A 25,062-nucleotide genomic window follows, 5' to 3' on the forward strand; every position below is an offset into this window, starting at 1 on the left:
CAAAGGTTGCTCGGAACCATTATTATTGCCGCAGTTTTGAGGGGCCTAGAAATGGTGGCGCAGCCGGTCTGCGACGTGAAACAGGCTGATAATGGAGTTGCATGACATGAGTGCTTCCAGCCAACAAAACTCTGAAGTCTGCGCCTTCCCTCTCAGTGACGTGCATATTAGCCGTAAAATTAAACACGCAAGCCCGTAAATGACAAAAATAACACATATTGCTGAAGCTTGTGGCATCTTTTGTCCCCTTTCACACCATTACCTTTGGGGCAGCTTCAGGCCAGCTGTTTAATTGAGCTAAGAGGGAAGCGGTGTGTGGGTGGACATGAAAGGTGGCCTTGGATGCTTTTGAATCCAACGACAAAGCTGGTGTCCCAATTCTAGCTCTCAGCATCCAAAACCGAAACTGGTGCCATAAATGGCACTGCAATTCATAATTGGAAGCACAGTGGGCAGTCCTAATTTGTGTGTTATAGTTTATGGGCAAATTTTCTGTCATTACTTCTTTAAGGGGAATTTCAAAACAAACTTAGTAGGTGCGATAGATTATTACAATATAGGACACCCAGTATCCCCACCAAATCCAAAAGCCACACCAATAGCCCGCTTTTGTTTTTGTGCTAAAGTGCAACCACACAAGTTTTTTTTTTTTTTTTTTTTTTTTTTTTTTTCCCCATCTAGAAGGTGCAATATTCATCGCTGCCTCCACCTTTCTTTCTGCTGATCAGCATTTGGAAATAACTTGGCCTGCACTTTCACAGCTCTGCTTGTCTGCAGCTATTGTTTCTTGCAGCTTTTCCTGTTTGTTTCCATCACATGCGGTGCTTTCTTGTTGTGGGACCTGTGACAAATTCCCTGATTGTTTCCTCTCGTCAGGATGTGGGCGGCATGCTGTATATTCAAATGGAGCTGTGCTCAAAAAACCTCGCGGATTGGTTGGCTGCTCGTAACCAGCAGCTGGCCGCACTCAAAGGTTCAGGTAAGGATGCATTGTGCCTTGGGACTGTTGAGAATGCTTACCACTAAGTCGTGAGCTGTTAAATATGCAGCTAATGGACTCTCGAGGCTAATGTAAAACAGATCGAATGAAACAATCACCACTAACATTGTCCTCTCTGTGAATTCCCGATGAGTATTTTGCATCTTCTTGTGGAGTAAAATACAGCATTTATTGTACAATTCAAGTTCATTGCAATGTACAGGCGGCCACAAAATAAAACGGACCAAGCGAGCGCTGCGCAAGAACTATCGGTGCGACCCCTTCCGGCCCAGCGCCTGCTGTTGAGGTAACTGAGTGGGCACGCTGGTCCTTCGCCATTCGGTGCATATCAATTTTCTAGATTCCGGCCGCAGGGCTTCGTTTCTCTTGAAAGCAAGCACCCTGCGCCGTCTCTTGCGCCAGGCTGAAGCCGTGTAATGGTCCTGTTCAGCTCCGAGATGCTGTAATGTGCATCATATGCTCGTTCAGCATATGATGCACGTACAGTAAGCATTTTTTGCGAGTACCTCACAGCACCAACCGTGTAATGCATGCATCTGCACAAAAATGCATAATTGCCGAAGTTTACGCATTTAATCGTTATAATAGTGTAAACGGAAATAATTCATCGAAAGAAATTTTTAAAGGCTGAAGATACTAACGGAAACCAAGAAATTTCTCTTTAAACCCCACATCACACGACGCCGCAAAAAATAAAAAGCCTCAAAGAAACAAATTGAAACAGGAATAAAAATTATAAAAATCCGCCAACCGTGTAATGACCTGCATCTGCACAAAAATGTGTAATTAGGAAAGCTAACATGTTTAGTTCTTGTAATATTGTAAATGTAGATGATTTGTCGAAAGAAAAAAACAAAATCTAAAATGAAGAGGAGCGGCGCAGTAATCCTTAAATATTAACTGTCCGTTCATCACATACTGACCAGCAACCACTCAGTTACGCATAAAACTTTACTGCCGACTTGCCCCAACACCAATCTATGGCAGAGGCAACAAACTGATTAAAATCTAGCTAGCTCATTCTGTGCACGTTATCTCGGAGAGCTGAACACTTCTTTGACTCATGCCGGAGGCTACGTGCTGATACAAAGATTCGTGTCGCTCGCTTGACGCGCTTCATAAGGCACCGCCTGGTTCCTTGAATATCCGAGAGCGAGTGCTTTAGACGGAATCGTGAAAAATCAACATACAGTGACTGATTTGCGAAACGCCCGCATGCACACTCACCTATCTTAAAGGAGCCATGAAGAGAAAATACAACTTCGTTTAATTTGAAAGAACTAGGATTCAGTATCTCACTCAGCTCAATTACAGCCACAAAAGATGTTTTTTAACGAAAAAAAAAGCAAGAAGTATTTAAAAATCTTTCAAATTTCGCGCCACAGTGACGTGTTATGAGCAAGAATGACGTCATACGGGCCAGCAATAAAACGTAATTTTCAGTGCGTTAACTGCACGTTAGCATTCAAGTGATGCGGTCAAATGGAACTAGAGGCCCCATTACAGACGTCCAGTCATGTGTCGTCGCGATAGGTCAGTTAGGCGGCCGCCAATCGCACAAACAAGGTTCCGTGACTTCATAGAAAAGTTGCGGGAAATTGGCGAGGGGGTCGCGACTGCTTCACACATTTTCTTCAATATCTCCGTTATTTGTGCGAAGATTGCGATGATATTGGCATCATTTTTATCGGGACTAAGCAGTCTTTCTAATAAACACAACTTGTAATTTGTCTTCATGGCTCCTTTAAAGGGACACTGAAGGCAACCAGCAAGTTGGTTTCAAATGAAAGTCTGACCTTCCCATGCCGAAAGATGCCTTAACCCTTCCTGTTCTGGTGATTCCAAATGGAATCACATTGCTGTAGTCACTCTAGCGCATAGAGAACAAAACCAAAACTGCTAGCTTTTTTGGGAATTGTCCTTCAAGGATGAGTTTTGCAATATACATCACCATTGTAGCGTTTTAGTGGAGCCGGATGCTACAAAGAAAAAAAAGCTCCAGTGAACACGAAATTATGACGTCGAGGCTAAAAGAACCAGAGGTCCTAGTTGTAGCCCCAGGCTTGTAAATCTGTAAATATTTGCACTGCGGAGCTCATCTTTTGCCTGTAGGCTCATGTGGTCATAAAATTTAGGAAAACAGGGAAAATTTTTTTTCCACTCCAAATGACATTTTTAATTGCCACATGTCTTCAATTATTGGCCTCAATAATAAATCAGGAATTACTTGCACTACCAGCTCTATTTTTCGCTTATGGGCTTAGGTGAGCCGTAGAATTTAGTAGAACACAGAGAAAACATTTTACCACTAAGAAAAATGTTACCACTAAGAAAAAATCATGGGACCCGTGATCATTATTGACGCTTTGTTTAAGAAAAACATGTCCTTTTGAGGACCCGCGAATGTTGGCGTCAAATGAATTGTTTGTGCATACTCTGCACGCTTCCTCGAAAAGCAGTACCGCCATTCTAAGTATGGATGAGTAGCGGCGCCATCCAGTGGCAGCCAGGAAAGATGTTGTGCACGGCAGACAGTTTAAGCACTTTCAGTGCAAGTTGTGGGGTATAGCCAGTGGTGGCGGCAGCTGTCTTCACGTTTTCGCTATTTTCTACCATACTTTAAAAAAGGCTATGCATAGGAGTGGTATATTTGTGTTCTCGGTGAGCTAATCTATCGATCTAGAGCAACTTGTACTTTGACTTCAGTGTCCCTTTAACAGCAGGCACTGGGCTGAAAATTGTCGCGCCAATAGCTCTGGTGCTCCGCTCGCTTGGTCCGTTTTATTTTGCGGCCGCCTGTACATTCACTGTACTGCAAAAAATTAAGAGGGCACCTAAGCATTCGTAACGAGGCAAAAGCATCAGTGTCCAATTGCCGAAAGTGTCCTCTCATTATCATGACTATCTTTCCCCCCTTTGTGCATTTTTCTTCTGTTTTGCTATGACTTGGCACAATGCCAGCATTCGTAATGCCCAGCCAGATGGAAATTTTACGGAAACATACTTTCCCACTTGCCTAATCATTATTTGTGTAATTATAACACAGTTGGTCCTGAAGCATCAGCACTGTCTGTACTCTAAAACACGTTTTTAAGTCTAAGGCCACAATGCATTCATTAGGTCTACCTTCAGTCGACTAGAGTCATCTTGCTGTGGTGGTGTTGGGGATATATGCTCGTCTTGCACTCCAGAGGCCCCGGGTTCGATTCCCACCAAGGCCCGAATTCACCTGCGTAATTTTCTTTTCAATCCAGATTTCTAGAGTGAAACTTAAGCGCAAACTGACACAGGGACGAGAAAGGGGAACAACACCGGCACTTACTATCAACTGAAAGATTTATTAAAACCGAAAGCACATATATACCATGCCAAGACCCAACAATCAGGCGCGTGTGACCGTCGCACATGCGTACGGCCGTACATGAGGACAAGCGCCCTCTTTCCTTCTTCTCTTTTTTTCCTTTCTTTCTTCTTCTAACCCCTCCCCTTAAGAAGTAACACTTCTTTATCTAGAATTCTCAGTGACAGGTGACTTATACAATCCGAGCCCCTAATCCGGATATGGAAGGCTTCAGCGATTTCCCTGGTAGCACGGTCTCTGTGTTTAAAAAGCACTTGCGTGTCTGTGAAGCATGGCTTACAGCTGCAGTCCGAACAGTGCAGCGCCAGGTGTGTGTAGGGCCTTCCTTTCAAGGAAGAATGATGCTCCCTTAAAGCATACATTGAGACAGCAGCCGGTCTATAACATTGCGGACCTAGCCCACATGGTCTGGACATGCCCTTTCTATAACGACCCGAACAGAAATGTGGAATCCTGGGAGATCTTATTACTCAACCATAAAGCAGAAGAGCAACGCAAAGTCATCGGTCTGGCCCTGACCGCCGCCGAATCCCAAGGGATTCCGGCCGACGGTTAGGGGGTGAACGGGGGCCTAGGCTAATGCCCTCTCCCTCGTCATTTTAGACGGGTGCAAATAAAAGTTAATTCTCTCTCTCTCTCTCTCTCTTGTTTTGTTGATTGGAGGTGATTTCTGTGTCAGTGGTACTCCATCATTCTTTGCTCATGCTATGGAGCTTGTAGGGCCCCACATAGCCCAGTTTGAGTGTTCACAGAGTTAATTGCATATCAAAAGAGCACTTATTTCTATCATTTTGTCCATAGGCGTTTGTAATGGTATGTAAGGTTGTGCCACAATGGCTCCGGACAGTGACAGACCTGACCTTGCTCGTGGCTTTAAATATCTGAATGGTGTGGTTGTTGGGTTTGCAGCGATGTTCTCCATTGACGAGTCCATCAGCTGGGTGGTTGCAGCCTGCTTGCAGATATACTGATGTGTGCTATGCTGACCGTTAGGGTTGAATTTCAGTGCTTCTGGGCTTCATTTCAGTGCTGTCTAGTATGGCTGTAGCAATCAGTGCATTCGTCAGCGGTGAAAATGCTTCAGAGTTTCTGAAATGAGTTGCAAGCCCACAAGGGGAAAGCGGAGGTGCTGCCTGTGGCAGCTTGTCTGTTTTGGAAATCTGTTTGTGCAGTTCAGTCCTTTTTTGCCCTCATGGTGGGAAAGCGATGGAAACTAAATTTCACCAAGCGCTTCGGCATATGCTCCTGTTAATGAGAAGTTTGCATGTGCGCTACTGGAGACAACGCAAACAAACACTGTCAGTGCCAAGAGAGCGCACACAGAAGAGTCCTGTGCAGTTAATGGGAAAAGACCACAATTGTGGAAGAAATCCTTTAGTGGCTGTTAACTTTGTTGCAAAAACACCATGGGTGGGCAAAGTTTGAGGCTCATATCTTGGGGCACGTGCTACATGTCTCATGGTTTACATGAGAACGGGAAAATTTAATATTAGCTTTCTCCTTGCAACCAGCTATGTGACATGTAGCATTTCTGTTGCAAGGTTATGGATGCTCCTCTTAGTGGCACTAAGTAAAGTGAAGAACACCATTTCTGAGTACCAACAATTATTTGTTGTAAGTGGTTTCTTTAATTAGGATTTTGTGCTGAACCAACCTTGTTGTGCAGTAAGCTTGAGCAACATCAGGGTCAGCGTGCTAGCCTTGGTCACATAAACAAGCTTATTGGCTTATATTTGCTTTTCCCTCTAATAATTGTTCAATTGAGTACAGTGATTACTCAAGTTGCTGGTTAAAGGTTCAACTCATTTCCATACAGTGTTTATTATTATTTTTTTTTATGCTAGCAATGTTCTTTTTGTTTGATGAGCACAAATAGGTGAAGTTTAACTTTGTTTCTTTTCAGACAACAAAGACTTCATTCCAAAGGCCATGCATATCTTCAAGCAAATTTTGAAAGGTGTGGTCTACATGCATTCCAAAGGATTTATCCATAGAGATATAAAGGTGGGTAGATTTCAAGTGTGCTTTTTCATATAACAAAGCTTTGTGTTGTTACACGGCGGCGCGACAGAAGGCATGAACCTTGGAATGGTGAACGATGCATTTACAAAAACATTGGCACAGCCTGCACTAGTGGTGCAAGGCTGGAGGAGCAGCAGAGCTGGCGGCCCCTCTCCCTTCGTCGGAGAGCCGGCTGTTGCACCTCGCATGGATTTCTGAACTTGCCGCTTGAAGTTCTCCGTGACTGGTAGGCCCGCATCATTTTGTCTGCAGGACTGCATTCGCACGCATTACAACCCGCGACAACTGACCTCGTGAACTTGTCATCTGTGCTCCCCACTTGAGGCGCAAACGTACACGAACTGGCGAGAAGGACAGAACGCGAGATCACACCACGAACGCTGGAGAGAGTGTTCTCGAAGGTCAAGCTAGCCAACGCTGGGCGCTCCTCACGGGGTGCAAGCTCACGTGCGTTTGGCATTTTTTTCTTGTTTTTTTATTATTATTATTATTATTATTATTGTTGTTTTCTCTTTTCTTCTCTTTTCTTTCTTTCTTCTTCTTCTTCTTTTTTTGCGAGCTCCTCACGTTGCGCAAGCCCACACGCAATCCCCTCGCAAGGTGCACGCTCACATGCGCTCGGCTGGGCTGAGTTTTCTGGTAACGCTCCATGGTGGAACTAAAAGCTTAAACAGCCCCACTGTTTGTGTATGCAAAGTGTCCATTAGAGAGACCACGCACAGGCTATGTCCACACGCAGCTTCTTCGTCATCGTAGGCTGGGACTACAGCGCTACGCTCCACTACGTGCTTCTTCGTCTTCTGGTGGCAGTATTCCCGTTATAGGAGCATGCTAGGATCTTCACAATTTTTGATAACGTTTTAGACTGAGGGCCTTTTACAACCTCATACCAATAATGTATTTTTTAGCTTCCTCACGTACTTTTCAATTGTATTTTACTGACTGAAAGACCACTCACTCCGACATGGCGCTCTTCGGCCTCGATGTCCCTGTGCCATAAACACATGCATACATACATTGTAGGAGAATGCTGTATTGTTATACACATCTACAGGCACCTTGCTTATTTCCTCCGTCTTGCTCTGCTTTTTTTTTTTTTTTTTTTTTTAACGAAGCTTGTTGATCATGCAACGTCCTGTTTATGGAAGCACATACCGAATAATGCAAAATGTTTGCTTCTGTTAACCTGATAAAGCTCTTTTACAAGTGGGTTTAAGCTATCTTTCTGTTAACCTAAATGTTAGATTTGGTATACTTGTCTTACTTGGTTCTGTGACCATTCATTTGCGGCTTCGTAAACCGAAAGGTGTCAGAAGTATTGCCCTTGTCTTGTAGGCTCTCTGTTTAACCTTTACAGTGCCAAGACAGATGTTACTCATTTGCTCCCCCTCCCCCAATCTCCTAATGTTTAAGAAAATTGAATGACGATAGGTATGTTTGTGTGTGTCTGAAATATGTACGCTGATGCACATGCAAAATCTGTGCTCTTATAGCTACTACACCATTCAAAAAATTTTCAGAACAAGCAGTTGGGAGGTTCGTACAGTTGTTCGTAGAACAGAAACTCAGCACTGAACCTACAAAATGTATCCTGTGGCGGAGGGCACATTTTGTTGGATAGCTTTATTGCATTTGTTTATTCATACATGTTTTATGATGATGAGTCTTTAGGCACACTAGTTATTGCACTTGAGCCAAGCCGTTTGTCCCCTTCTTTGTCTTGCAGCCCCAGAACATCCTGTTCGATTTGGACGGCTCGTTGGTGAAGTTGGGAGACTTTGGCCTGGCCACTCGGAGTAACCAGTTGGAGACGTTGCCCCCGCAGCTCCCGTGGGCACCACGCTTAGGCCACACACGGGGTGTGGGCACCAGCCTGTATGCAGCACCGGAGCAGTACAAGGAAGCCTCCTACGACACCAAGGTGTGTGCGTGCAGGATGAAGCCATTCTGTGGCAATTGCAGTTGTGTACGGTGGTGCTTGAAACAATAGAAAAGTCTTCCTGTAAGCATTGAGCAAGTTCGTCACGAGGGACAACACAGTGATGGCTTGTAGGCACCAGTGTTTAGGAGCTGCCCAGTTTTCACCAAAGTGGAAAATGTGCATTTTCAACAGCAGAGTAGAAGTAGCCATAAAGCAAAGCCCCAAAACAGTTTGTGCAGTAACCAGATTTAGGGGCAATTTATATGACGTATTTTAAAAAAAAATTCCGTGCTTTAGCATTGTTCTGAGGAGCATGGCCACTAACCAGCTGGTTTGCCTTGCTGGCATGCTGATCTGGCATGCTGGACCCCCATTGTTTTCTCCTACGTTCCCTGTTGTGAAACTACAGCTATAAATGTTTGTGTGTCGGGCTTGGAGTCTTATCATTTAGCAACTGCGCTCAAACCCATGTTTTGCTCCTGACTCACCGTAGAAACTTATACTCACGCAGCCCTTTGGGCCTGCTGTGATGTCTAAAAAATACCAAATACTTTGCCAGGAAACAGTGTTATGGCAGCGCATTGCTGTTTTTACGGACGGTATTTGCAAGTAAAGTCGGGGACAAATAAAATGCGAACACAAAAATATGATCCGGAACATGCAAAATTAAAAAATACTGTTTGTGCAGGTCCAATATGGCGCACTATTGATATGTTGGTATACAAAGCCACATTTCCCAACTTTGTTACTGTAATTAAATCGCACGTCAATTTGACTTGCATGGAAAGAAGTTGCGCTATTTGTGTGTTCTGATTCGTTATTTTCATGATCGCGTTTCATCTCATCATGACTGTACAGTGCTCAGCGATTGAAACGCGATACTCGGAGCGCGTGGCTGCCGGTGCTTGTTGCGCCACCGGTGAGCGCTTGTGAAAGCGAGCTGACGCATTGTGGTATACGATGAGGGTGAGAGCGTTCCTGACGCAGGCTGACTGCGTCCGGGAGACAGCCCTTCAGTGTGCGGTTCTTGGCGGCGCCATAGGGGTGCTACATGCCATGGCTTCAAAACGCTGCGCCTGCGTGCCGCGCCGCGCCCCGCGAAGCTGGGTGAGCTGGCACCGCGCGCGTTATGAAGAAGTTGAATGCGCGTTTATCGCGATGGGTTATCGTGGCGCGCACGGCACGCAGGCGCAGCGTTTTGAAGCCATGACATGTAGCACCCCTATGGCGCCGCCAAGAACCGCACACTGAAGGGCTGTCTCCCGGACGCAGTCAGCCTGCGTCAGGAACGCTCTCACCCTCATCGTATACCACAATGCGTCAGCTCGCTTTCACAAGCGCTCACCGGTGGCGCAACAAGCACCGGCAGCCACGCGCTCCGAGTATCGCGTTTCAATCGCTGAGCACTGTACATGCAGCAATTTATTCATGGTTGGGGTAGCTTTATTTCTTCAGCCTGAAAAAGTGGGTGGCATTCTGCGCCTTTAGGGGTAATGTGTGTCACTGCTGTTTAGTGCTCATTGGAAAAGCCAAACGTTTAGTGCTTCGTCCTGTTGCTACAACGCATTCATCAAAAAATGCAAGAACGCAATTATTCTCCCGAGTTCTACGCTCAGAAACACACTTCTCTCTTCCATTTTTAAGTAAAGTAGAACCCCGATTATACGACTTTCTCGGAAAAAAGCATCATAAAATGCGGGCGTCGTAAAAGCCGAACAACAGTTATCTCTAAAAATAGTTTTGCTCAATGGATTTGCAAGAAACTTCAATGTAAACTACAAGCTAATGCTTTGCAGGGCTCGGAAACCCAAATCACTAAAAAAAGTGAATGCGAAAAGAATAATGCAGTGCACGTGCCATTCACACTGTATTAAAACACACCTTCTTCTGCTGTCCACTGCCACGATTCCTGCCAGCTGGTGAACTTTCACACATGGCACACATGATCACGACAAACTCTGGGAATGAAGCGGTTGCTGCGCCCTGGCATGCCATTATACGGGCTTCCAGGTTGTAGCTATGGTGCTGAAATCCTAACTGGCTAGCTATGGCAGGCAACAGCAACCTCCAAAATCCCCCACAAGTTTGCAGCGTCCCAGAGCATGATGGGTTCGACTCACCGACAAAGCGACGACAGGCTCCAAAGGGCCAGGACGAACCAGTACATTTATTAGCCGAGTGGCCCAATGCATATTCATCGCAATGACTGTGCCAAGAACTGCACTGTACCAGTGCACGCCTCAGGGCGCGGCCCATACGGGCGGTGGTTGCCGAGGCTACGCTTGAGCGGCAAGCAAGGGGGGGCGGACGACCCGCATCTCCATTGTGATCTCCATTCCTCATTGCTCCCCGCGAAGTGCCCACGCTGTGCTTAAAAGGCACCCGGGGAAATGAGGAAAGTTCCTGGGTGAGAAGCGCCAGCGGACATAGCATTTGACATAGTTCACGGGGCGAACGCACACGCTGTGCGTGGCTGATGGCCATGCTTGCGGGAGAGGTAAAGGGGATCTAAAGGATCCCCACATCACATGTGGAAGCCTAAGCGTGTCGTCGTAACCTTGTTTGCAATTCATTGCGGAGTGGGAAAAATGAAAAGCTGTGCACTGCCCCTGCGACGCGCGCAACAAGAGGAGACATCAGCGAGGAGAGGGCAAAAGTGATTGGGCAGATGGGCAGAGGAACTGGAGGGAAGAGAAATGAAAGACGAGAAGGACAAGACAACTGTGCCGGAGAGAACTGATTGAAGGGACTTAAGGTTCGCGTAACAGGCCCGCGGCACTTTCACTTCGTTCACCGGTCGGTTGCGCGCTTCGCGTGGGTCGTCGGATAACGTGGGCCAGGCGTGAAACTGTGTTAGATAACCGAGGTTTTTAATGCATTGTTTCTACGGGGACTTTGCCGGGACTCGACTAGTCTGTCAGAAAACCCAAGTTGTCATAAAACCCGGGGACATATAACCAAGGCTCCACTGTATTTGTAAAATTTTGTGATGTGTCATTTTACAGAAGAAAATGCAGTGAAAATGTTGGGCATATTCTGTGTGACTGAACTTGATAGGCACAATTTCTGTTGGAAGCAAAGGCAAGATGAAAAAGGCCTTGGAAGGGGATGGTGAGAGGAAAAGCAGCCTGGAAACAATGGAATTACTGCATCTTCTAAATGATGTGGAAAAGATAGCACTGGGAAAGCTTGCAGGCTTATGTTGAAAATGTCTCATGCTTGTTCATGTGCAAGCTTGGTGTTATTGCTGCAGCCAACCAGCCGCACATTGCGCTTCTGCAAAACAGTGATTGCTGTTCCTTCTTCCAGGTGGATATATACAGCTTGGGAGTTGTGCTGACTGAGCTGCTGTGCCCATTCACTACTGACCATGAACGTCACGCTGAGCTTGGCAAACTTCGCAGTGGCTGCCTACCGACAGCACTGCAGGACTGCTCGCCCGATGTGGTATGGATGTTTGTTTCCATTGCACTCGGTGCATGCTAGGCTAGCATTTGTTGCAGATGGGATTAACATTGTAGGGACGCTTTTTCAAACTTCTCACTCAAAATTTATGGCTAGAAATTGAGAGCAAACTACACATCCACGAATGTCTGGAATTAGTTTTCTGCTGTTAAACAGCGTACATTTATATCAAACTGGTGCAGCTGTTCCCAAGTGAGGAGTTGTGCATAATTATTATTGTGTGCTGCAGAAATTGCCGGGAAATTGGAGTGGCAGAAACTCCAGAAAGCCAAATAAAGCTTGCTCTTGGCCTGTATTAGCTACACACTTGTGGCATTTGTATAAATCTAGCAAAGTGTAACCCTGTACGCACCCACTTAAGCCATAGTTTACGAGGAAAAAAATAGTTATGTTGAACCCCGGGCTGGCATTCCCAACGTTTTTAGCTTAAATGGGGACATGGGTCTTAAATGGGGACATAAACAATTTCTTTAAATTTTAAGTAAACTCTGAAACTTGTTAGTCTTGCTGCTTTTTTTCTCTCACTGATTTCAAATATGCCATTATTTTTTAGTCAGTCAACTAGTTACCAAGATAATTAGCCATTTTTGGAGGAACAAAGACAAAACAGGGTTAGTCATATAACTGTGATCTTCATATTTTATAATGCTATGAACACTGGTGAATGCACTTTAGGAAGCAGTTTTTTTTTATCACTTGGAACTAATTTTACAGTTTTATAGCGCATTAGACTTAGTGTTTGAAATGGGCGTTCAAAATGGTTCCCTGCCACTGGTGCCGCCAAGTTTAATGAGCTATAAAACTGACAGACACCAATATGTCTGTCAGTTTGGTGTAGCCTGTATCGTTAGACGGCGGTTGGACTGCACGACCAAGCTGACAGTGCCTGGGGCTTATCGCTCTAAGCTGTGTTTTTGTGTCACAGGTGTCCTCGATTTTGGCAATGTGCCACAGCAATCCTGAGGAGCGGCCAAGTGCGAAGGAACTCTTGATCTCGCCACTGTTCGTAGCAAAAGATAAGGTGAGCTGCAGATGCGGAACATGGATTGAAGGAGTGGACTTGAGCAGTATATTATTTTTTTGTTTGTTTATTACCACACAGCTGTATACACTCTGTTCATGGTGCAGAGAACAAAAGGAAACGAGTAGAAGTAGAACAAATAAAAAAGGCAGCAGTAAATACAGGACATATGCGGGCATAAAAAGCAGCAGATTGAGGCGAAGCAAAAATAGTGAGATATGGCAATACTCATAAGTATACGGCGATACTCGCAGCCATGCAGAAGCGGTCGTCCGACAGGACACCAGACGTCTCTAATGAACAACCTTAGACAGATGCTTATAGCTTCAATGAAACGATGTTGTTGTGTACCTAACCTTTTTTCCCATTTTTCGGTTGCAAGGTAAGGGGGTCGACCTATATTCCGGCTCGACCTGTATTCTGACTTATACGGTACCCTCGGCACTTTTCAGACAGCAAGTGATGCTTTATTCACTGGGAAGAGTTTAAGGGGGGAACACCCTTGAACACCAAGTGTTTTGTTTCTTGAGATATCTAAATGAAATTTTCAGGGTTGTGTTATAGCATGAGCATTAGAAAAGTACAAAGTTGCATTAAGCTGTGCAAGTAAGGCTTACAGAGCAGTGCAAGCAAACCTGCGCGACGTTTAGATTGCACTGCCAGGAATACCTGAGCCAAATATTACACGTGCACGTGAAGCGGTGAGCGCGCAAATCGCTGTGAAAGACGTGGAAAAACCAAGCGAGCTCCCTTCAATTTTCCTCATTATGCACTCCCTAGCATGGCCTAAGCGACGTCATTGAGGCCATGGCTGCCTATGGGCTGTAGCTGGTGAGCTTCGCGGCTTCTTTCTCGCATTTCCTTTGACGATCCGCCGTTGTCGGCGCTGCGTACAAACCTCTTCTATGCCTGAGCCTGTACGCACAGTTTTGACGTTTCTTTTGTGTTTTCAGTGCGCGTGGAGTTTGAGTGACGAACTTAATACCCCCCTTTCAACCAGACCACTCGACAACAAACGTTTATTGCTTCAAAAACTCCCTGCCAGCCTGAGCGCGCGCTTGCGAGCAGGCAGCCGTGACTGCCTTTTTGTGGCACTGAACCGGAAGTAGACCCCTCCACGTTTCGGAGAAAAGGGGTAAACTTCCCGGCCTGTCATATATCGAAGGCCACCGGAGAAGACGCCGCGAGCCGCCCCCCTCTCCAGGAGAGAGCGTGCAGCTTTCGTCGCGTTGTCCGCGGTCGAGTTGAGAGGGAACAATTATGCGCGATTTCTCATCGCGCGTAGTTTCAGTGATAGTGAATGGATTTTCATAATTCTTGCGGGAGGAGATTTCTGGGACAGTAGACTTTACTTTACAATAAATTCCCAGTAGTCGATGAGTAAGTGTTGCAGGGCCCCTTTAAGTTGCAAGGGTATATCAAAGTGGCTCGTATGGGTTCCTTATCCCAGGCCTGGAGAATTAGCTAAGTCTGCTGGCACTGTGAAATTTATCATGATGACTCCTGGATAAATACCTGAAGGCAAGACAGAGCCTTTTTTTTTTTTTTTTTTTTTTTTCCAATTTTCCTGTAGAAAGATCTTAGCACAGTACTGAAATTAGTGTTGCTGATCGGACATAAAAATACATTTTTTTTTTCTTGTTCTTTTGTCAGAAATTTCAGATACAAAATGTTGAAAAGACAGGCTTGTCTTGTCCTCAGAAATTTATGCAGGAACATAATAAAGAAAACTGCATGGGAATCTGTCAAGCATGTCTCTAGATATTGCGGGGATTAGCGGTCACAGAATGGAAAAAATTCATTCAGAGAAAATGGACTTCGAAGGTTGTGCACACACCTCAAGTCTAAACAGACCCCACAACATAGCTAGAGGTGTCTTTGTGCACTTTGTTCCTCTGTTGCTTTTTTGTATTCTCTTGTTTTTTTTTTTGAACAGCCGCATGTTGTCTGTTCACCGCCTTGACCTCGTCGTGCGTGAGGAGATGCGTTACCAAGTGAACCTTGGCCGACACATTCTCGTTCATCGGGGTATACATGAGACTGGAGCTGGAGGATACAGTCGCTGTGGTCGATGCGCTCGTGACAGCGGGTGTACTCGAAGCATTGTAGTCTTGTACGGACGGAGCAGCAGATACGTCCCTGGAAGTGCTGATGCACTCATTAGTGGCGTGCTTGGCCATGCAGACAAGCTTGAATCATGAAACGCTTCCGCGCACCGAACACGTGTAACGTCCTCAACTTACTTCACACATCGTATCTGATCACGCAACGATCTGAAAGGCTGCTTGAAACTACTGAAGTATGGGAGCGATCGTAAAGATGGCCAAAAACGAGGAGGAGCGGACAAGCAAACGATAAGATTGTAAACAGCGAAGCGGAACAACAAAAAAAAAATAGCGGCGAACAAATAGCAGCGCAGGACTGCCGACGGCAGAGAAGGGCGCATCGTCATGCGCAGCAGCCAATATCAGTCACGTGATGCCTCGCAGGCTTGAGGAGTGCGTGCAAGGTTCAATCGAAGCTTCGCACACAGGATGTGGGAAACTCGAAAGCCATGCGAGCCCCTCAGTCACAAGCGAACCATGCCTCGGCCATGCCATGGTCACTAGCACTAATGGTGGGGAAAAAAGAAAAGTGCAAGAGTTCACAAACCAAATAAGACCAAAATGGCAGCACTACAGAAAACGGCCCGGAAGCGGCTGCTTTCATGCAAAGTTGGGCCCTTTTCAAGCTTGCTTGCCACTCTGGAGATGCTGCAGCTCATTATATATTTGATTTTTTTTATCTTCTTACGATGAATTAGGAGCTGATAATTTGAAAAAAGGTAGTTTATGACGTACAACCCAAATATGTGGCTTTTCAAAAATCGATTCTTTTGTGATTTTGGGGTTTCCAAATTTCTGGCCCGACTTGTATGTGGGCCTTATTTGTACTACGGTTGGTAATAATTGTTTCATGAAACATTGGGCTCTATTCGTTATTCACTTTAATCCGAATGCAGGTATTTGATATTTTCGAAAACAACGCTCCCGAATAGGCAGCGAAAAGGCAGGCAAGGTTTTCAGTCAAGCCTTCCAAAATGTTATCCCAGGATCACCAGACCCCGCCAGTGCGGACATTTCTATCATCATTGCAAAGTTGGTGCCTTGCCCTAGAGATTCGATGAGCTCTTGGCCGCCATCGCCCTGTCCGTTGAAAGGCGGCACTGAACTGACACTGCTGCCAACATCGCGGCATCAAGCTGCTGCACGTGTGCTGCCAATTCGATACACAATCAGTAGAACATTCTATAAAATGGCGGCCTGTAACTTGCACTGCTTGCGCTTTGGTTGGTTGTGGCCGCTGATACTAGTGGCTACAATACTCTTTTTTTTTTTTTTTTTTAAGCGAAGCTTTTTTATGGCGCTGAAACCACTGGAGCCAACCAGGAGCCAACTGCGGGTCACTGTTACATTTTGGTGATTATACTTATTGCGTTTGAATATAAATCTTTTAATCTAAGTGGACCCATCACTTTTGTATTTACATTTCTTCAGTGTCCCCATATTCTTGAATTCACAGTGCAAACAAGAAACAGGGACAGCAGTGAGTGTATTCACTTCGCGAACATACCCGTCACTTCACGAACACTTGTGAATACAGTAAAGAGAAGCTGTGCATGTAATTTCTGAATAAATGCTGAACTGGTGATATTTTCACAAAATGCTGCTGTGTTAACGTGAGTTGTTATTCTTGGTCGGGTCACAATTTGCTCATTTTTTTCTTTGTAATTTGGGATGTGTACTATTCGAACTATTTGACCCGAAATTATTTGACCAAATCAGTATTTGCTTCGTATTCGCTTCGAACCTGAAATTCACTATTTGCCCATCCCTACTAAAAACCTATCCCTCCTGTTTTATTTCTTTATTACTTTTTTTTTCTGCCTATAATTCGGGCTTTACATACGGAAGCTACACCTGGGCTTCGGGATTTTTCTAATCTGTACCAAAATCTTATGCACGTGGCTGTTTGTTTTTCATAGCCTTTCTTGCCCAACAGTGTTAGACACTGAGGGTACTGCAACATACAAGATTCCCGGCCGCGGCGGCCGCTTTTCTGATGGAGGCGAAAAGCAAAAACGCCCGTGTGTACGAGATTTTGGCGCACGATAAAGATCCCCAGGTGGTCAAAATTAATCCGGAGCCCTCCACTACGTCGCGCCTCATCGCCTTCGTTGCGTCGGCGCGTTAAACCCCACAATCAATCGATCAATTGCAACATACAAGACTTCTTTGAAGTTATATGCATGTCCAGCCAAACAAACTTACCCCTCATGATTTTCTTATTTGTTATTTTCAGATTATCAAAGATCTGAAAGCTGAGATTCAAGAAAAGGACAAACAGATGGCTTCCATGGCGACGGAATTATCAGCACTGCGAAGTGAAATGGCTAAGATGCAAGCGGAAATTCGTTGGTATCAAGAGAACGGTGGCACTGCTTTCTTCTCGCACAACAGCTGAGGAATTGTGCTACACACTGTGGTTGTGATATTTTCTTGAAATGTGCCGTCCATCACTTGATGTGTTCATTACAGGTCTATGTGCCAAAGTTTTTCTACAATCGAAACATTTTTTCTACAATAAAAACATTTTTTAGTAGAATTTGAGACAGTGTCCCGTTGTTTGTCCGAAAGTTAGGTGTGCAAACATCAAATTTGGGACTGCAAAAAAACACGAATAGACTCAAATAAACTCGCTGCGAACAGAATCAAATATTTCTGAATTCGAAAAGTAAAAACAGACTGTGAATTGAATAGAGTATTTACAAACAATAATATCTTTGATTTAGTGTGTACAGGGCTCTTACACAACTACAAAAATAAAAGGTAACTTACGCAGTCAGAACTTGCCTCGTCTGAGTGTTGATGTTAATAAATGATTAGGTCAAGATGGCAAAGCAGTGAAACACAAATGTGGCGCGCATTGCCATGAAGAAATTCCTTAGCTCTTCAGTCATTGAAAAGATGCCAGTGGCTGGTATGACCAGTAATTCACTGCAAGCAATGCCAGCAAGTAACTCTGATTTCTGACTCGTTCCACTACATTGACAGGAAACTTTTTTTAATCGTACCAGTTTTACTCAAGGAGAAAGTTTCACTTCAGCTAACATACACCATAGTTCGCATAAACTTGTCTTTCGCTAGGTTTACATGTGTTGGGCTTTTTTGCACTGCTCTAGAGTTAGGCAAAAATGTGTAAAAGTTTGCATGTCATGTGGCAGAGCCAACTTTTGTTGCTCTATTATTGGTACGCTTCGAATATTTGAATGCTTCGAACAGTGAAACTGTGTGGCAAATCGCATACACTATTTGCATAGTACTCGAAGTTTTGAATAAAAAAGTATTATCGCACCTGTACCGGAGAGGAGACGTCAAGGTGTGTTGCACGAAAGCCCTGGGTAGGTAGTTATTCCTGCATAACATTTAATGATGCAAAATATCTGGAAATGTCACTAATAACATTCACAAGTATGGTGTTTTGGCGAGGATATTTTATTATCTCGGAAGTACAATGCAGTGCAGAAACGGTAAAACATAAGCAGTTAATTACTTCGAATAAAACTGGCATTTCATAGGGATTGCATACTTTTTGATTACTTGCATTAGTACTCCTAGGGTACTGTTTTGAATAACATGGCTGTTAAATCACTGGGAGGGATGCAGGGCATCCCATGCAAAGGTTGGAGTCCTCTGTTTGCTGAGAAATAGTTTTCCTGATTGTGGCTCAGCCATCCGCAGTTCAATACAGATGGCTCCCAATACATTGCAGTAATAAGGAGGAGGAAAAAGAACTGCTTTTTCGTAATTCTGCCTGTAATTTTTGTCAGGCATGTCAATTTTCTTCTTTTTCTTGCAGCAGTTGGCAGTTGTTCATTTTTTTCTTTGCCTCCAATACACATTTTACTCACTGCAGCAATATGTAGCCAAAGGCAGAAATTGGATTATATATTGATTATTTGCTGCGCACTACATCTTGACATTCCTCTATAATCTTTTCATCAAGCTTGGTTAAGGAGGAGGAGAAAATATTTATTGGCGCCGATAATTGAGAAAAGAAAAGTGGGTGGCATCCACTTGGTAAGCACTTCCGTATGAAACTACAAATACCCAACACGCTTTCTTTTCGAAACATGTTTATTTTGGTGAAAAAATGTTATGAGCCTGTAGCTATTATAGCTTTTAATTTGCAGGAGTGTAAAATCTTGCTTTGGTTCTTTTCTGAACAGCAAATGGTTTTTGTGCAAAGGATGGTATGGATCACTCCACTATGCTAGGCAATGGACTGAGTGCTCTGCAGGGCTCTGTAGCTTACAATAATTTCATCAACTTAGTCACTTGTCTCTCTCTCTCTCTCGGTCACAATGAAGTTTTGCTTCTCAGTTGGCCGCTCGTGTTCTTAAATGGAGAGCATTTAGCACTATTTACCAGCCCCCCAATTGCTTTCACCGAGCCCTAGCAAATCCTCCTCCGTGGGTGGGTGTGCACCGTTTTCAGTCGGGTGAAGAAGACAAAACAGAAATGGCCGACTCGGAGAAGGACGTAAGTAAATGCACTGTTTCTGGACTTTGTTTTTCGGAGAGCCTTTTGAGGGGATGTGTAAGGAAAGACTGTTTTCCTAAGACTCCAGGACTTCATTATTTTTCGTTTCATGTGATTATGTTAAGTAGCGACATTTATGAAAGCAAAATAGCTGCCAGGTTGATTTGGAGTGATGTTCCGTTTCCCCCCCCCCCCCCCTCACCCCCCAGAAACCAAAAAATAACTTATAATTGCCTGGGCTCTAGCCCAGGTCCTTACAAATGGAACCAGAGAATGTACCTCAAAGCTAGAGAGTTTGAACGGTGAGTTATTTTTAGCAATCGGTCAGAAAGATGTTAGAATGTTGCTAGAATCGGAATGGATCCGGTAGATCAGTGGCTTTCAGCCATGACTGCCCCGAGGAACCCTTTTGAGCTTGTGAAAGTGATGGGGGACCCCACGATGCAGCACATGTGTATCGGTGTCATAACGTCAAACAATTCGCACTTCCAGCTTACGTCGCCACACACTTATCCAATGCATGCCTTTTCTGCTGGACGTTAATGACGATGCGCCTCATAATGCAATTTGCTCTTGAATCTAAAAGTGTTTTAAACACCTATATGCTGTCTTTTCTGAGTCTGTTCTTTTTCTTCCCATAGCTGGTGTGTTTTGCGAAAAGCAGATGTTAAAATATGTGCTACGCGGAGAAACGAAACGCACATGTAGTGCGGTGAAGCCACCTTTTTTTTCGCATTGCAAGCAAGTGGCAAAAATCGAGACAGGAATGGCAGGGGGAAAAGTTTTGAAGGAGGCTTCATGGACCCCACAAATGCTCCCGCAGACCCCCATTTGAGAACCACTGCGGTAGATGGTGCTAAGTGCTTTCAGGAAGTGCCAGTGCTGTACCGTCTAGGAAACAATGTTTATTTGATTGATTGATTGTAGGGTTTAACGCGCCGACTCAACGCACGCGATGAGGCGCACCGTAGTGGAGGGCTCCGGATTAATTTTGACCACCTGGGGATCTTTAACGTGTGCCGAAATCTCGTACACACGGGCGTTTTTGCTTTTCGCCTCCATCAGAATAGCGGCTGCCACGGCCGGGAATTGAACCCACGACCTCGTGCTCAGCAGCGCAACGCCTTAGCCGCTGATATAGGAAACAATGTTGTAGATTTGTGCCCCACTTGATGGCAAGGTAAGGACCACTGTTTTTCCAGAAATTTTCCATGCAGTGTTCATGTAATGTAGTTCTGGTGCACATACTTTTTTTGTGTAATATTCTCTCAAGTGGTTTGTTAGCTACAAGTGAAATTATAGAACAGAAGTAACAATTTCAAGCATCAGTGCAGTCCAGTGTCAGACCTCAAAGTGGCTTTTGAACTAGTGATACTAATGCTGCAAGTGATCCCCACCGTCTTTACTGACCGTGCCCATTTACCCCACCTTCAAGACGCTACTCTATGTCTGCCCACTAGCATTTTCATGCTGTAGCTGTAAAAATAAAAGCGCACCAATATAAACTTTAAAAAACCATAAAATATGCGAAGAAAGAGTTGCAGATTATGCGTTTGCCTGCTTTGCTGAGTATGACAAGTAGACCACAAACAGTGTGTTTATAGTTACATCTGGAATCTAATTATTTGGTTTCAAAAACTAGAAAATGCACAGTCAGTGATTTTGAGGTGAATGAAAATTTGAAATAAGGGAAAAAAAGGACATAGCAGGGTTGTTCCAGCACATCTCGCCCTGTGATGTTTCCAATTGATGGCAGGAGTTTTATTGTCAGAAACTAAAGAAAAACATAATTATCTCAACAGAGGCGGTTCTAAAAAGGAGAAACAGCTAGCTTTTTAAATTTCTGTGCTAAGCAACCAAACTTGGTCTTGTCGTCGCTTTTGCAGAATTTTTGGGGCTGATTGCTAGAATCGTGCATCCTTTTGCAGGAATAATTGATTTGTCAGTGCACAGTTTAATGCCAGTGAATGTTGGAGGTCCATCAGATCCTATGGCACTTCATGTTTGTAACCTGCGGGCGAAGCACAGGAAGGACCGCTGGATGAACCTTCCCACGTGCATTTCTAATGTTCAAATGACAACGTATGTACTCATGAATGTGACTCGTACGTGATACCCAGTAAATTGATTTTTACTGGCAGGACCAAGATTGTGACATTCTGGAAAATGTGCAACATTTGAACAACAAAGTCTCGATTAGAACAATGATATTCATTTTTGAATGCAAAGATACCGCTCGCAAGGCTTGAAAGATGATGTTTGCAAGATTGTATTGAACATACTATTAGGGTCATTAGAATTATTACCGTTGCACTGCTGAGCACGAGGTCGCGGGATCAATTCCCGACTGCGGCGGCTGCTTTTCTGATGGAGGCGAAAAGCAAAAATGCCCATGTGTACAAGATTTCGGCGCAGGTTAAAGATCCCCAAGTGGTCAAAATTATTCCGGAGCCCTCCACTACGGCGCACCTCATTGCCTGCATTGCGTCGGCGCATTAAACCCTACAATCAATCAATCAGTCATTCGAATTGTCGAGGCGCAATTCCGGGCCCTCTTCTTATCTTCAATTTGTGGTTTAAGTGCAGGACATCAGACGGGGCACAAAATGAAGAATAGAACAGTACTGGGTGCTGTGTGCACAGTTTTGTTGCCATTGAGGTTTTAATGCCAGTAAGCGCTTGCCCTGCTTTTTGTCATTGTGTGTCACCCCTGTCTGGCTGCCCTTAACAGATAGCAAATATATACCAGCGAGCCTGTCCAGCTAGCCACTTTGCATCTGATCTTCAAGTTGTGGTATGTGCTTGACCTCATGCAAGAAGGGAAAAACATCTTCCATCAGCTCAGCAAAGGAGTTCAAAAGATTTCAATGACCCAGGTGGCATGCAAACTGCTTTTATTTCCGAGCCAAAGCACTTTTTGGTGCACTATGATGCAATATTAATTCAGTGCCATGTAGGTGTGCTCAAAGCCAAGACCCGCTGTTTTTTTCTTTATGGCTTGGGTTGATTCAATATTTACATCCAGAATGCTTTGCTCAGAAGCTTACATGTCCCAAGTATGTGAATACATCCTACACTTTCTTGGTTTCGCTTCGTGCATTACTCCGAAGTTTAAACTCGCACTGTGAATGAAAGCGAGTTACTGAACAGCATCTCCAATTCTTGGCTCTCAACTGCTCGCAGCTTTTTCCAAGCTCTTTTTTTAAGCTCTATGCATGTGTGTGCTTTCATTTAACATGCATATGTGTGTGCTTCAACTACTGGTTCTGGTACACTTATCCAGCAAGGACACAAAAACATCCCCTCAGGAACCAAAGTAAATGAAGTACATGGAAGCAGTCGAAGCAGCCAAATGTTCAGAAATTGGAAAAGATAAGCGGTGCTCACTCAATGGTGTTCAATGCATCACTCCACTGTGCTAGGCACAGTGCTGGGCTATGAACTGAGTGCTCTGCAGGGCTCTGTAGCTTACAATATTTTCATAAACTTTCGCACTGATGTCTCTCTCTCCCTCAGCCACAATAAAGTTTTGCTTCTCAGTTGGCAGCTCGTGTTCTTGAATGGAGAGCATTTAGCGCTATTTACCAGCCCCCCAATTGCTTTCATCGAGCCCTAGCAAATCCTCCTCCGTGGGTGGGTGTGCACCGTTTTCAGTCAGGAGATGAAGACGAAACGGAAATTGCCGACTTGAAAGAGGACGTAAGTAAATGCACTGTTTCTGTACTTTGTTTTTCGGAGAGCCTTTTGAGGAAATGTGTAAGGAAAGTCCGTTTTCCTGAGACTCCAGGACTTCATTTTTCCTTTCATGTGATTATGGCTTAAGTAGGGACATTTATGAAAGCGAAATAGCTGCCAGGTAGATTTGCAGTTATGCTCGCTTCCACCTACCCCCACCCCCCCAAAAAATAACTTATAAATGCCTGGACTCTAGCCCAGGTCATTACAATGGGAACCAGAGAATGTAGTACCTCAAAGCTAGAGAGTTAGAGTGGCCAGAAAGATGTTAGAATGTTGCTAGTATCTGAAGGGATCCGGTAGACAATGCTAAGTGCTTGCAGGAAGTGCCAGTGCTGTACCGTTTAGGAAACAAAGTTGCAGATTTGTGATCCACTCGATGGCAAGAAATGGACCACTGTATTTCCGGAAATTTTCCATGAAGTGTTGGTGTCGTGTAGTTGTGGTGCTTAGCTACAAGTGATAATATAGAACAGAAGTGCAAGATCTCAAGCAGCTGTGCAGCCCAGTGGCAGACCTTAAAGTGGTTTCTGAACTAGCGATGCTAATGCTGCAGGTGACCCCACTTTCTTTACTGACCATGCCCATTTACCCCTCTACACTGTTTTCAGTCAGGTGAAGAAGACGAAATAAAGATGGCTGACTTGGAGAAGGACGTAAGTAAATGTGCCGTTGCTGGACTTAGTTGTTTGGAGAGCCTTTTTTGAGGGTGTGTGTAGGAGAGTCGGTTTTCCTGAGACTTCAGGACTTTGTTTTCATTTCGTGTGAGTGTGGCTTAACTAGAGACATTTATGAAAGCAAAATAGCTGCTAGGTAGATTTGCAGTGATGTTCCATTCCCCCCCCCCCCAAAAAAAACCTATGATTGCCTGGGCTCGAGCCCAGGTCGTTACAATTAAACGAAACCAGAGAATGTACCTCAAGTTAGAGAGTTTGAACGGCGAGTTATTTTTAGTCAGTTGGTCAGAAGGATGTTAGAATGTTGCTAGTATCTGAAGGGATCCGGTAGACGGTGCTAAGTGCCTGCAGGAAGTGCCAGTGCTGTACCGTTTAGGAAACAAGGTTGCAGATTTGTGCTCCACTTGATAGCAAGGAATGGATCACTGTTTTTCTGAATTTTTTTTATTTTTTTGTGTAATATTCTCTCAAGTGGTTTGTCAGCTACAAGTGATACAGAAGTGGAAAATTTCATACAGCTGCGTAGTCCAGTGTCAGACCTCAAAGTGGATTTTGAACTAGTGATACTGATGCTGCAAGTGATCCCCACTGCCTTTACTGACCATGCCCATTTATCCCACCTTCAAGAGGCTGCTCTATGTCTGCAACCTGGTGTTTTCAAGTTGTAGCTGTAAAAATAAAAGCGCACAAATATAAACTTTAAAAAACCATAAAATATGCGAAGGAAGAGTTGCAGATTATGCATTTGCCTTCTTTGCTGAGTATGACGAGTAAACCACAAACAGCTACGCCTGGAGTGTAATTATCTAATTTCAAAAACTATAAAACGCACAGTCAGTGATTTTGAGGTGAATGAAAATTTGAAATAAGGGAAAAACACAACGTAGGTTCGTTGTACAGCACATCCCGCCCCGTGGTGTTTCCAATTTTGTGGCGGGAGTTTTTTGTCAGAAACTAAAGAGAAATAAATTTCTCTCAACAGAGGTGGCTCTAAGAAATTTGAGAAACAGCTTTCTAAACTTGTGTGCTCTAAGCATACAAACTTGGTCTTTTCGATGCTCTTGCAGAATTTTTGGGGCTGATTGCTAGAATCGTGCATCGTTTTGCAGGAATAATTGATTTGTCAGTGCACAGTTTAATGCCATTGAATGTTGGAGGTCCACCAGATCCTATGGCACTTCATGTTTGTAACCTGCGGGCGAAGCACAGGAAGGACCGCTGGATGAACCTTCCCGCGTGCATTTCTTATGTTCAAATGACAACGTATGTACTCATGAAT

The 25,062-nt window shown here is 44.4% G+C and overlaps 1 protein-coding gene across 1 annotated transcript in view; it reads left to right on the plus strand.

Annotated features, from left to right (window-relative positions):
• LOC144155218 (eukaryotic translation initiation factor 2-alpha kinase 1-like) overlaps positions 1-17,439 on the plus strand; it is a 35,717-nt gene extending 18,278 nt beyond the window's left edge. The window contains exons 11-16 of the mRNA XM_077686540.1: positions 877-979; positions 6,265-6,365; positions 8,110-8,304; positions 11,614-11,751; positions 12,695-12,790; positions 17,132-17,439. Of these exons, the coding sequence (XP_077542666.1) occupies positions 877-979; positions 6,265-6,365; positions 8,110-8,304; positions 11,614-11,751; positions 12,695-12,790; positions 17,132-17,293 (795 nt within the window). The 3' untranslated portion in view covers positions 17,294-17,439. The remainder of the gene's footprint in view (positions 1-876; positions 980-6,264; positions 6,366-8,109; positions 8,305-11,613; positions 11,752-12,694; positions 12,791-17,131) is intronic.
• The last annotated feature ends 7,623 nt before the right edge of the window (positions 17,440-25,062 follow it).

This window comes from Haemaphysalis longicornis, unplaced genomic scaffold (genome assembly GCF_048455015.1).
Source record: "Haemaphysalis longicornis isolate Haplotype H1 unplaced genomic scaffold, Haemaphysalis longicornis Haplotype H1 scaffold_1, whole genome shotgun sequence".
NCBI classification, from domain to species: Eukaryota; Metazoa; Arthropoda; class Arachnida; order Ixodida; family Ixodidae; genus Haemaphysalis; species Haemaphysalis longicornis.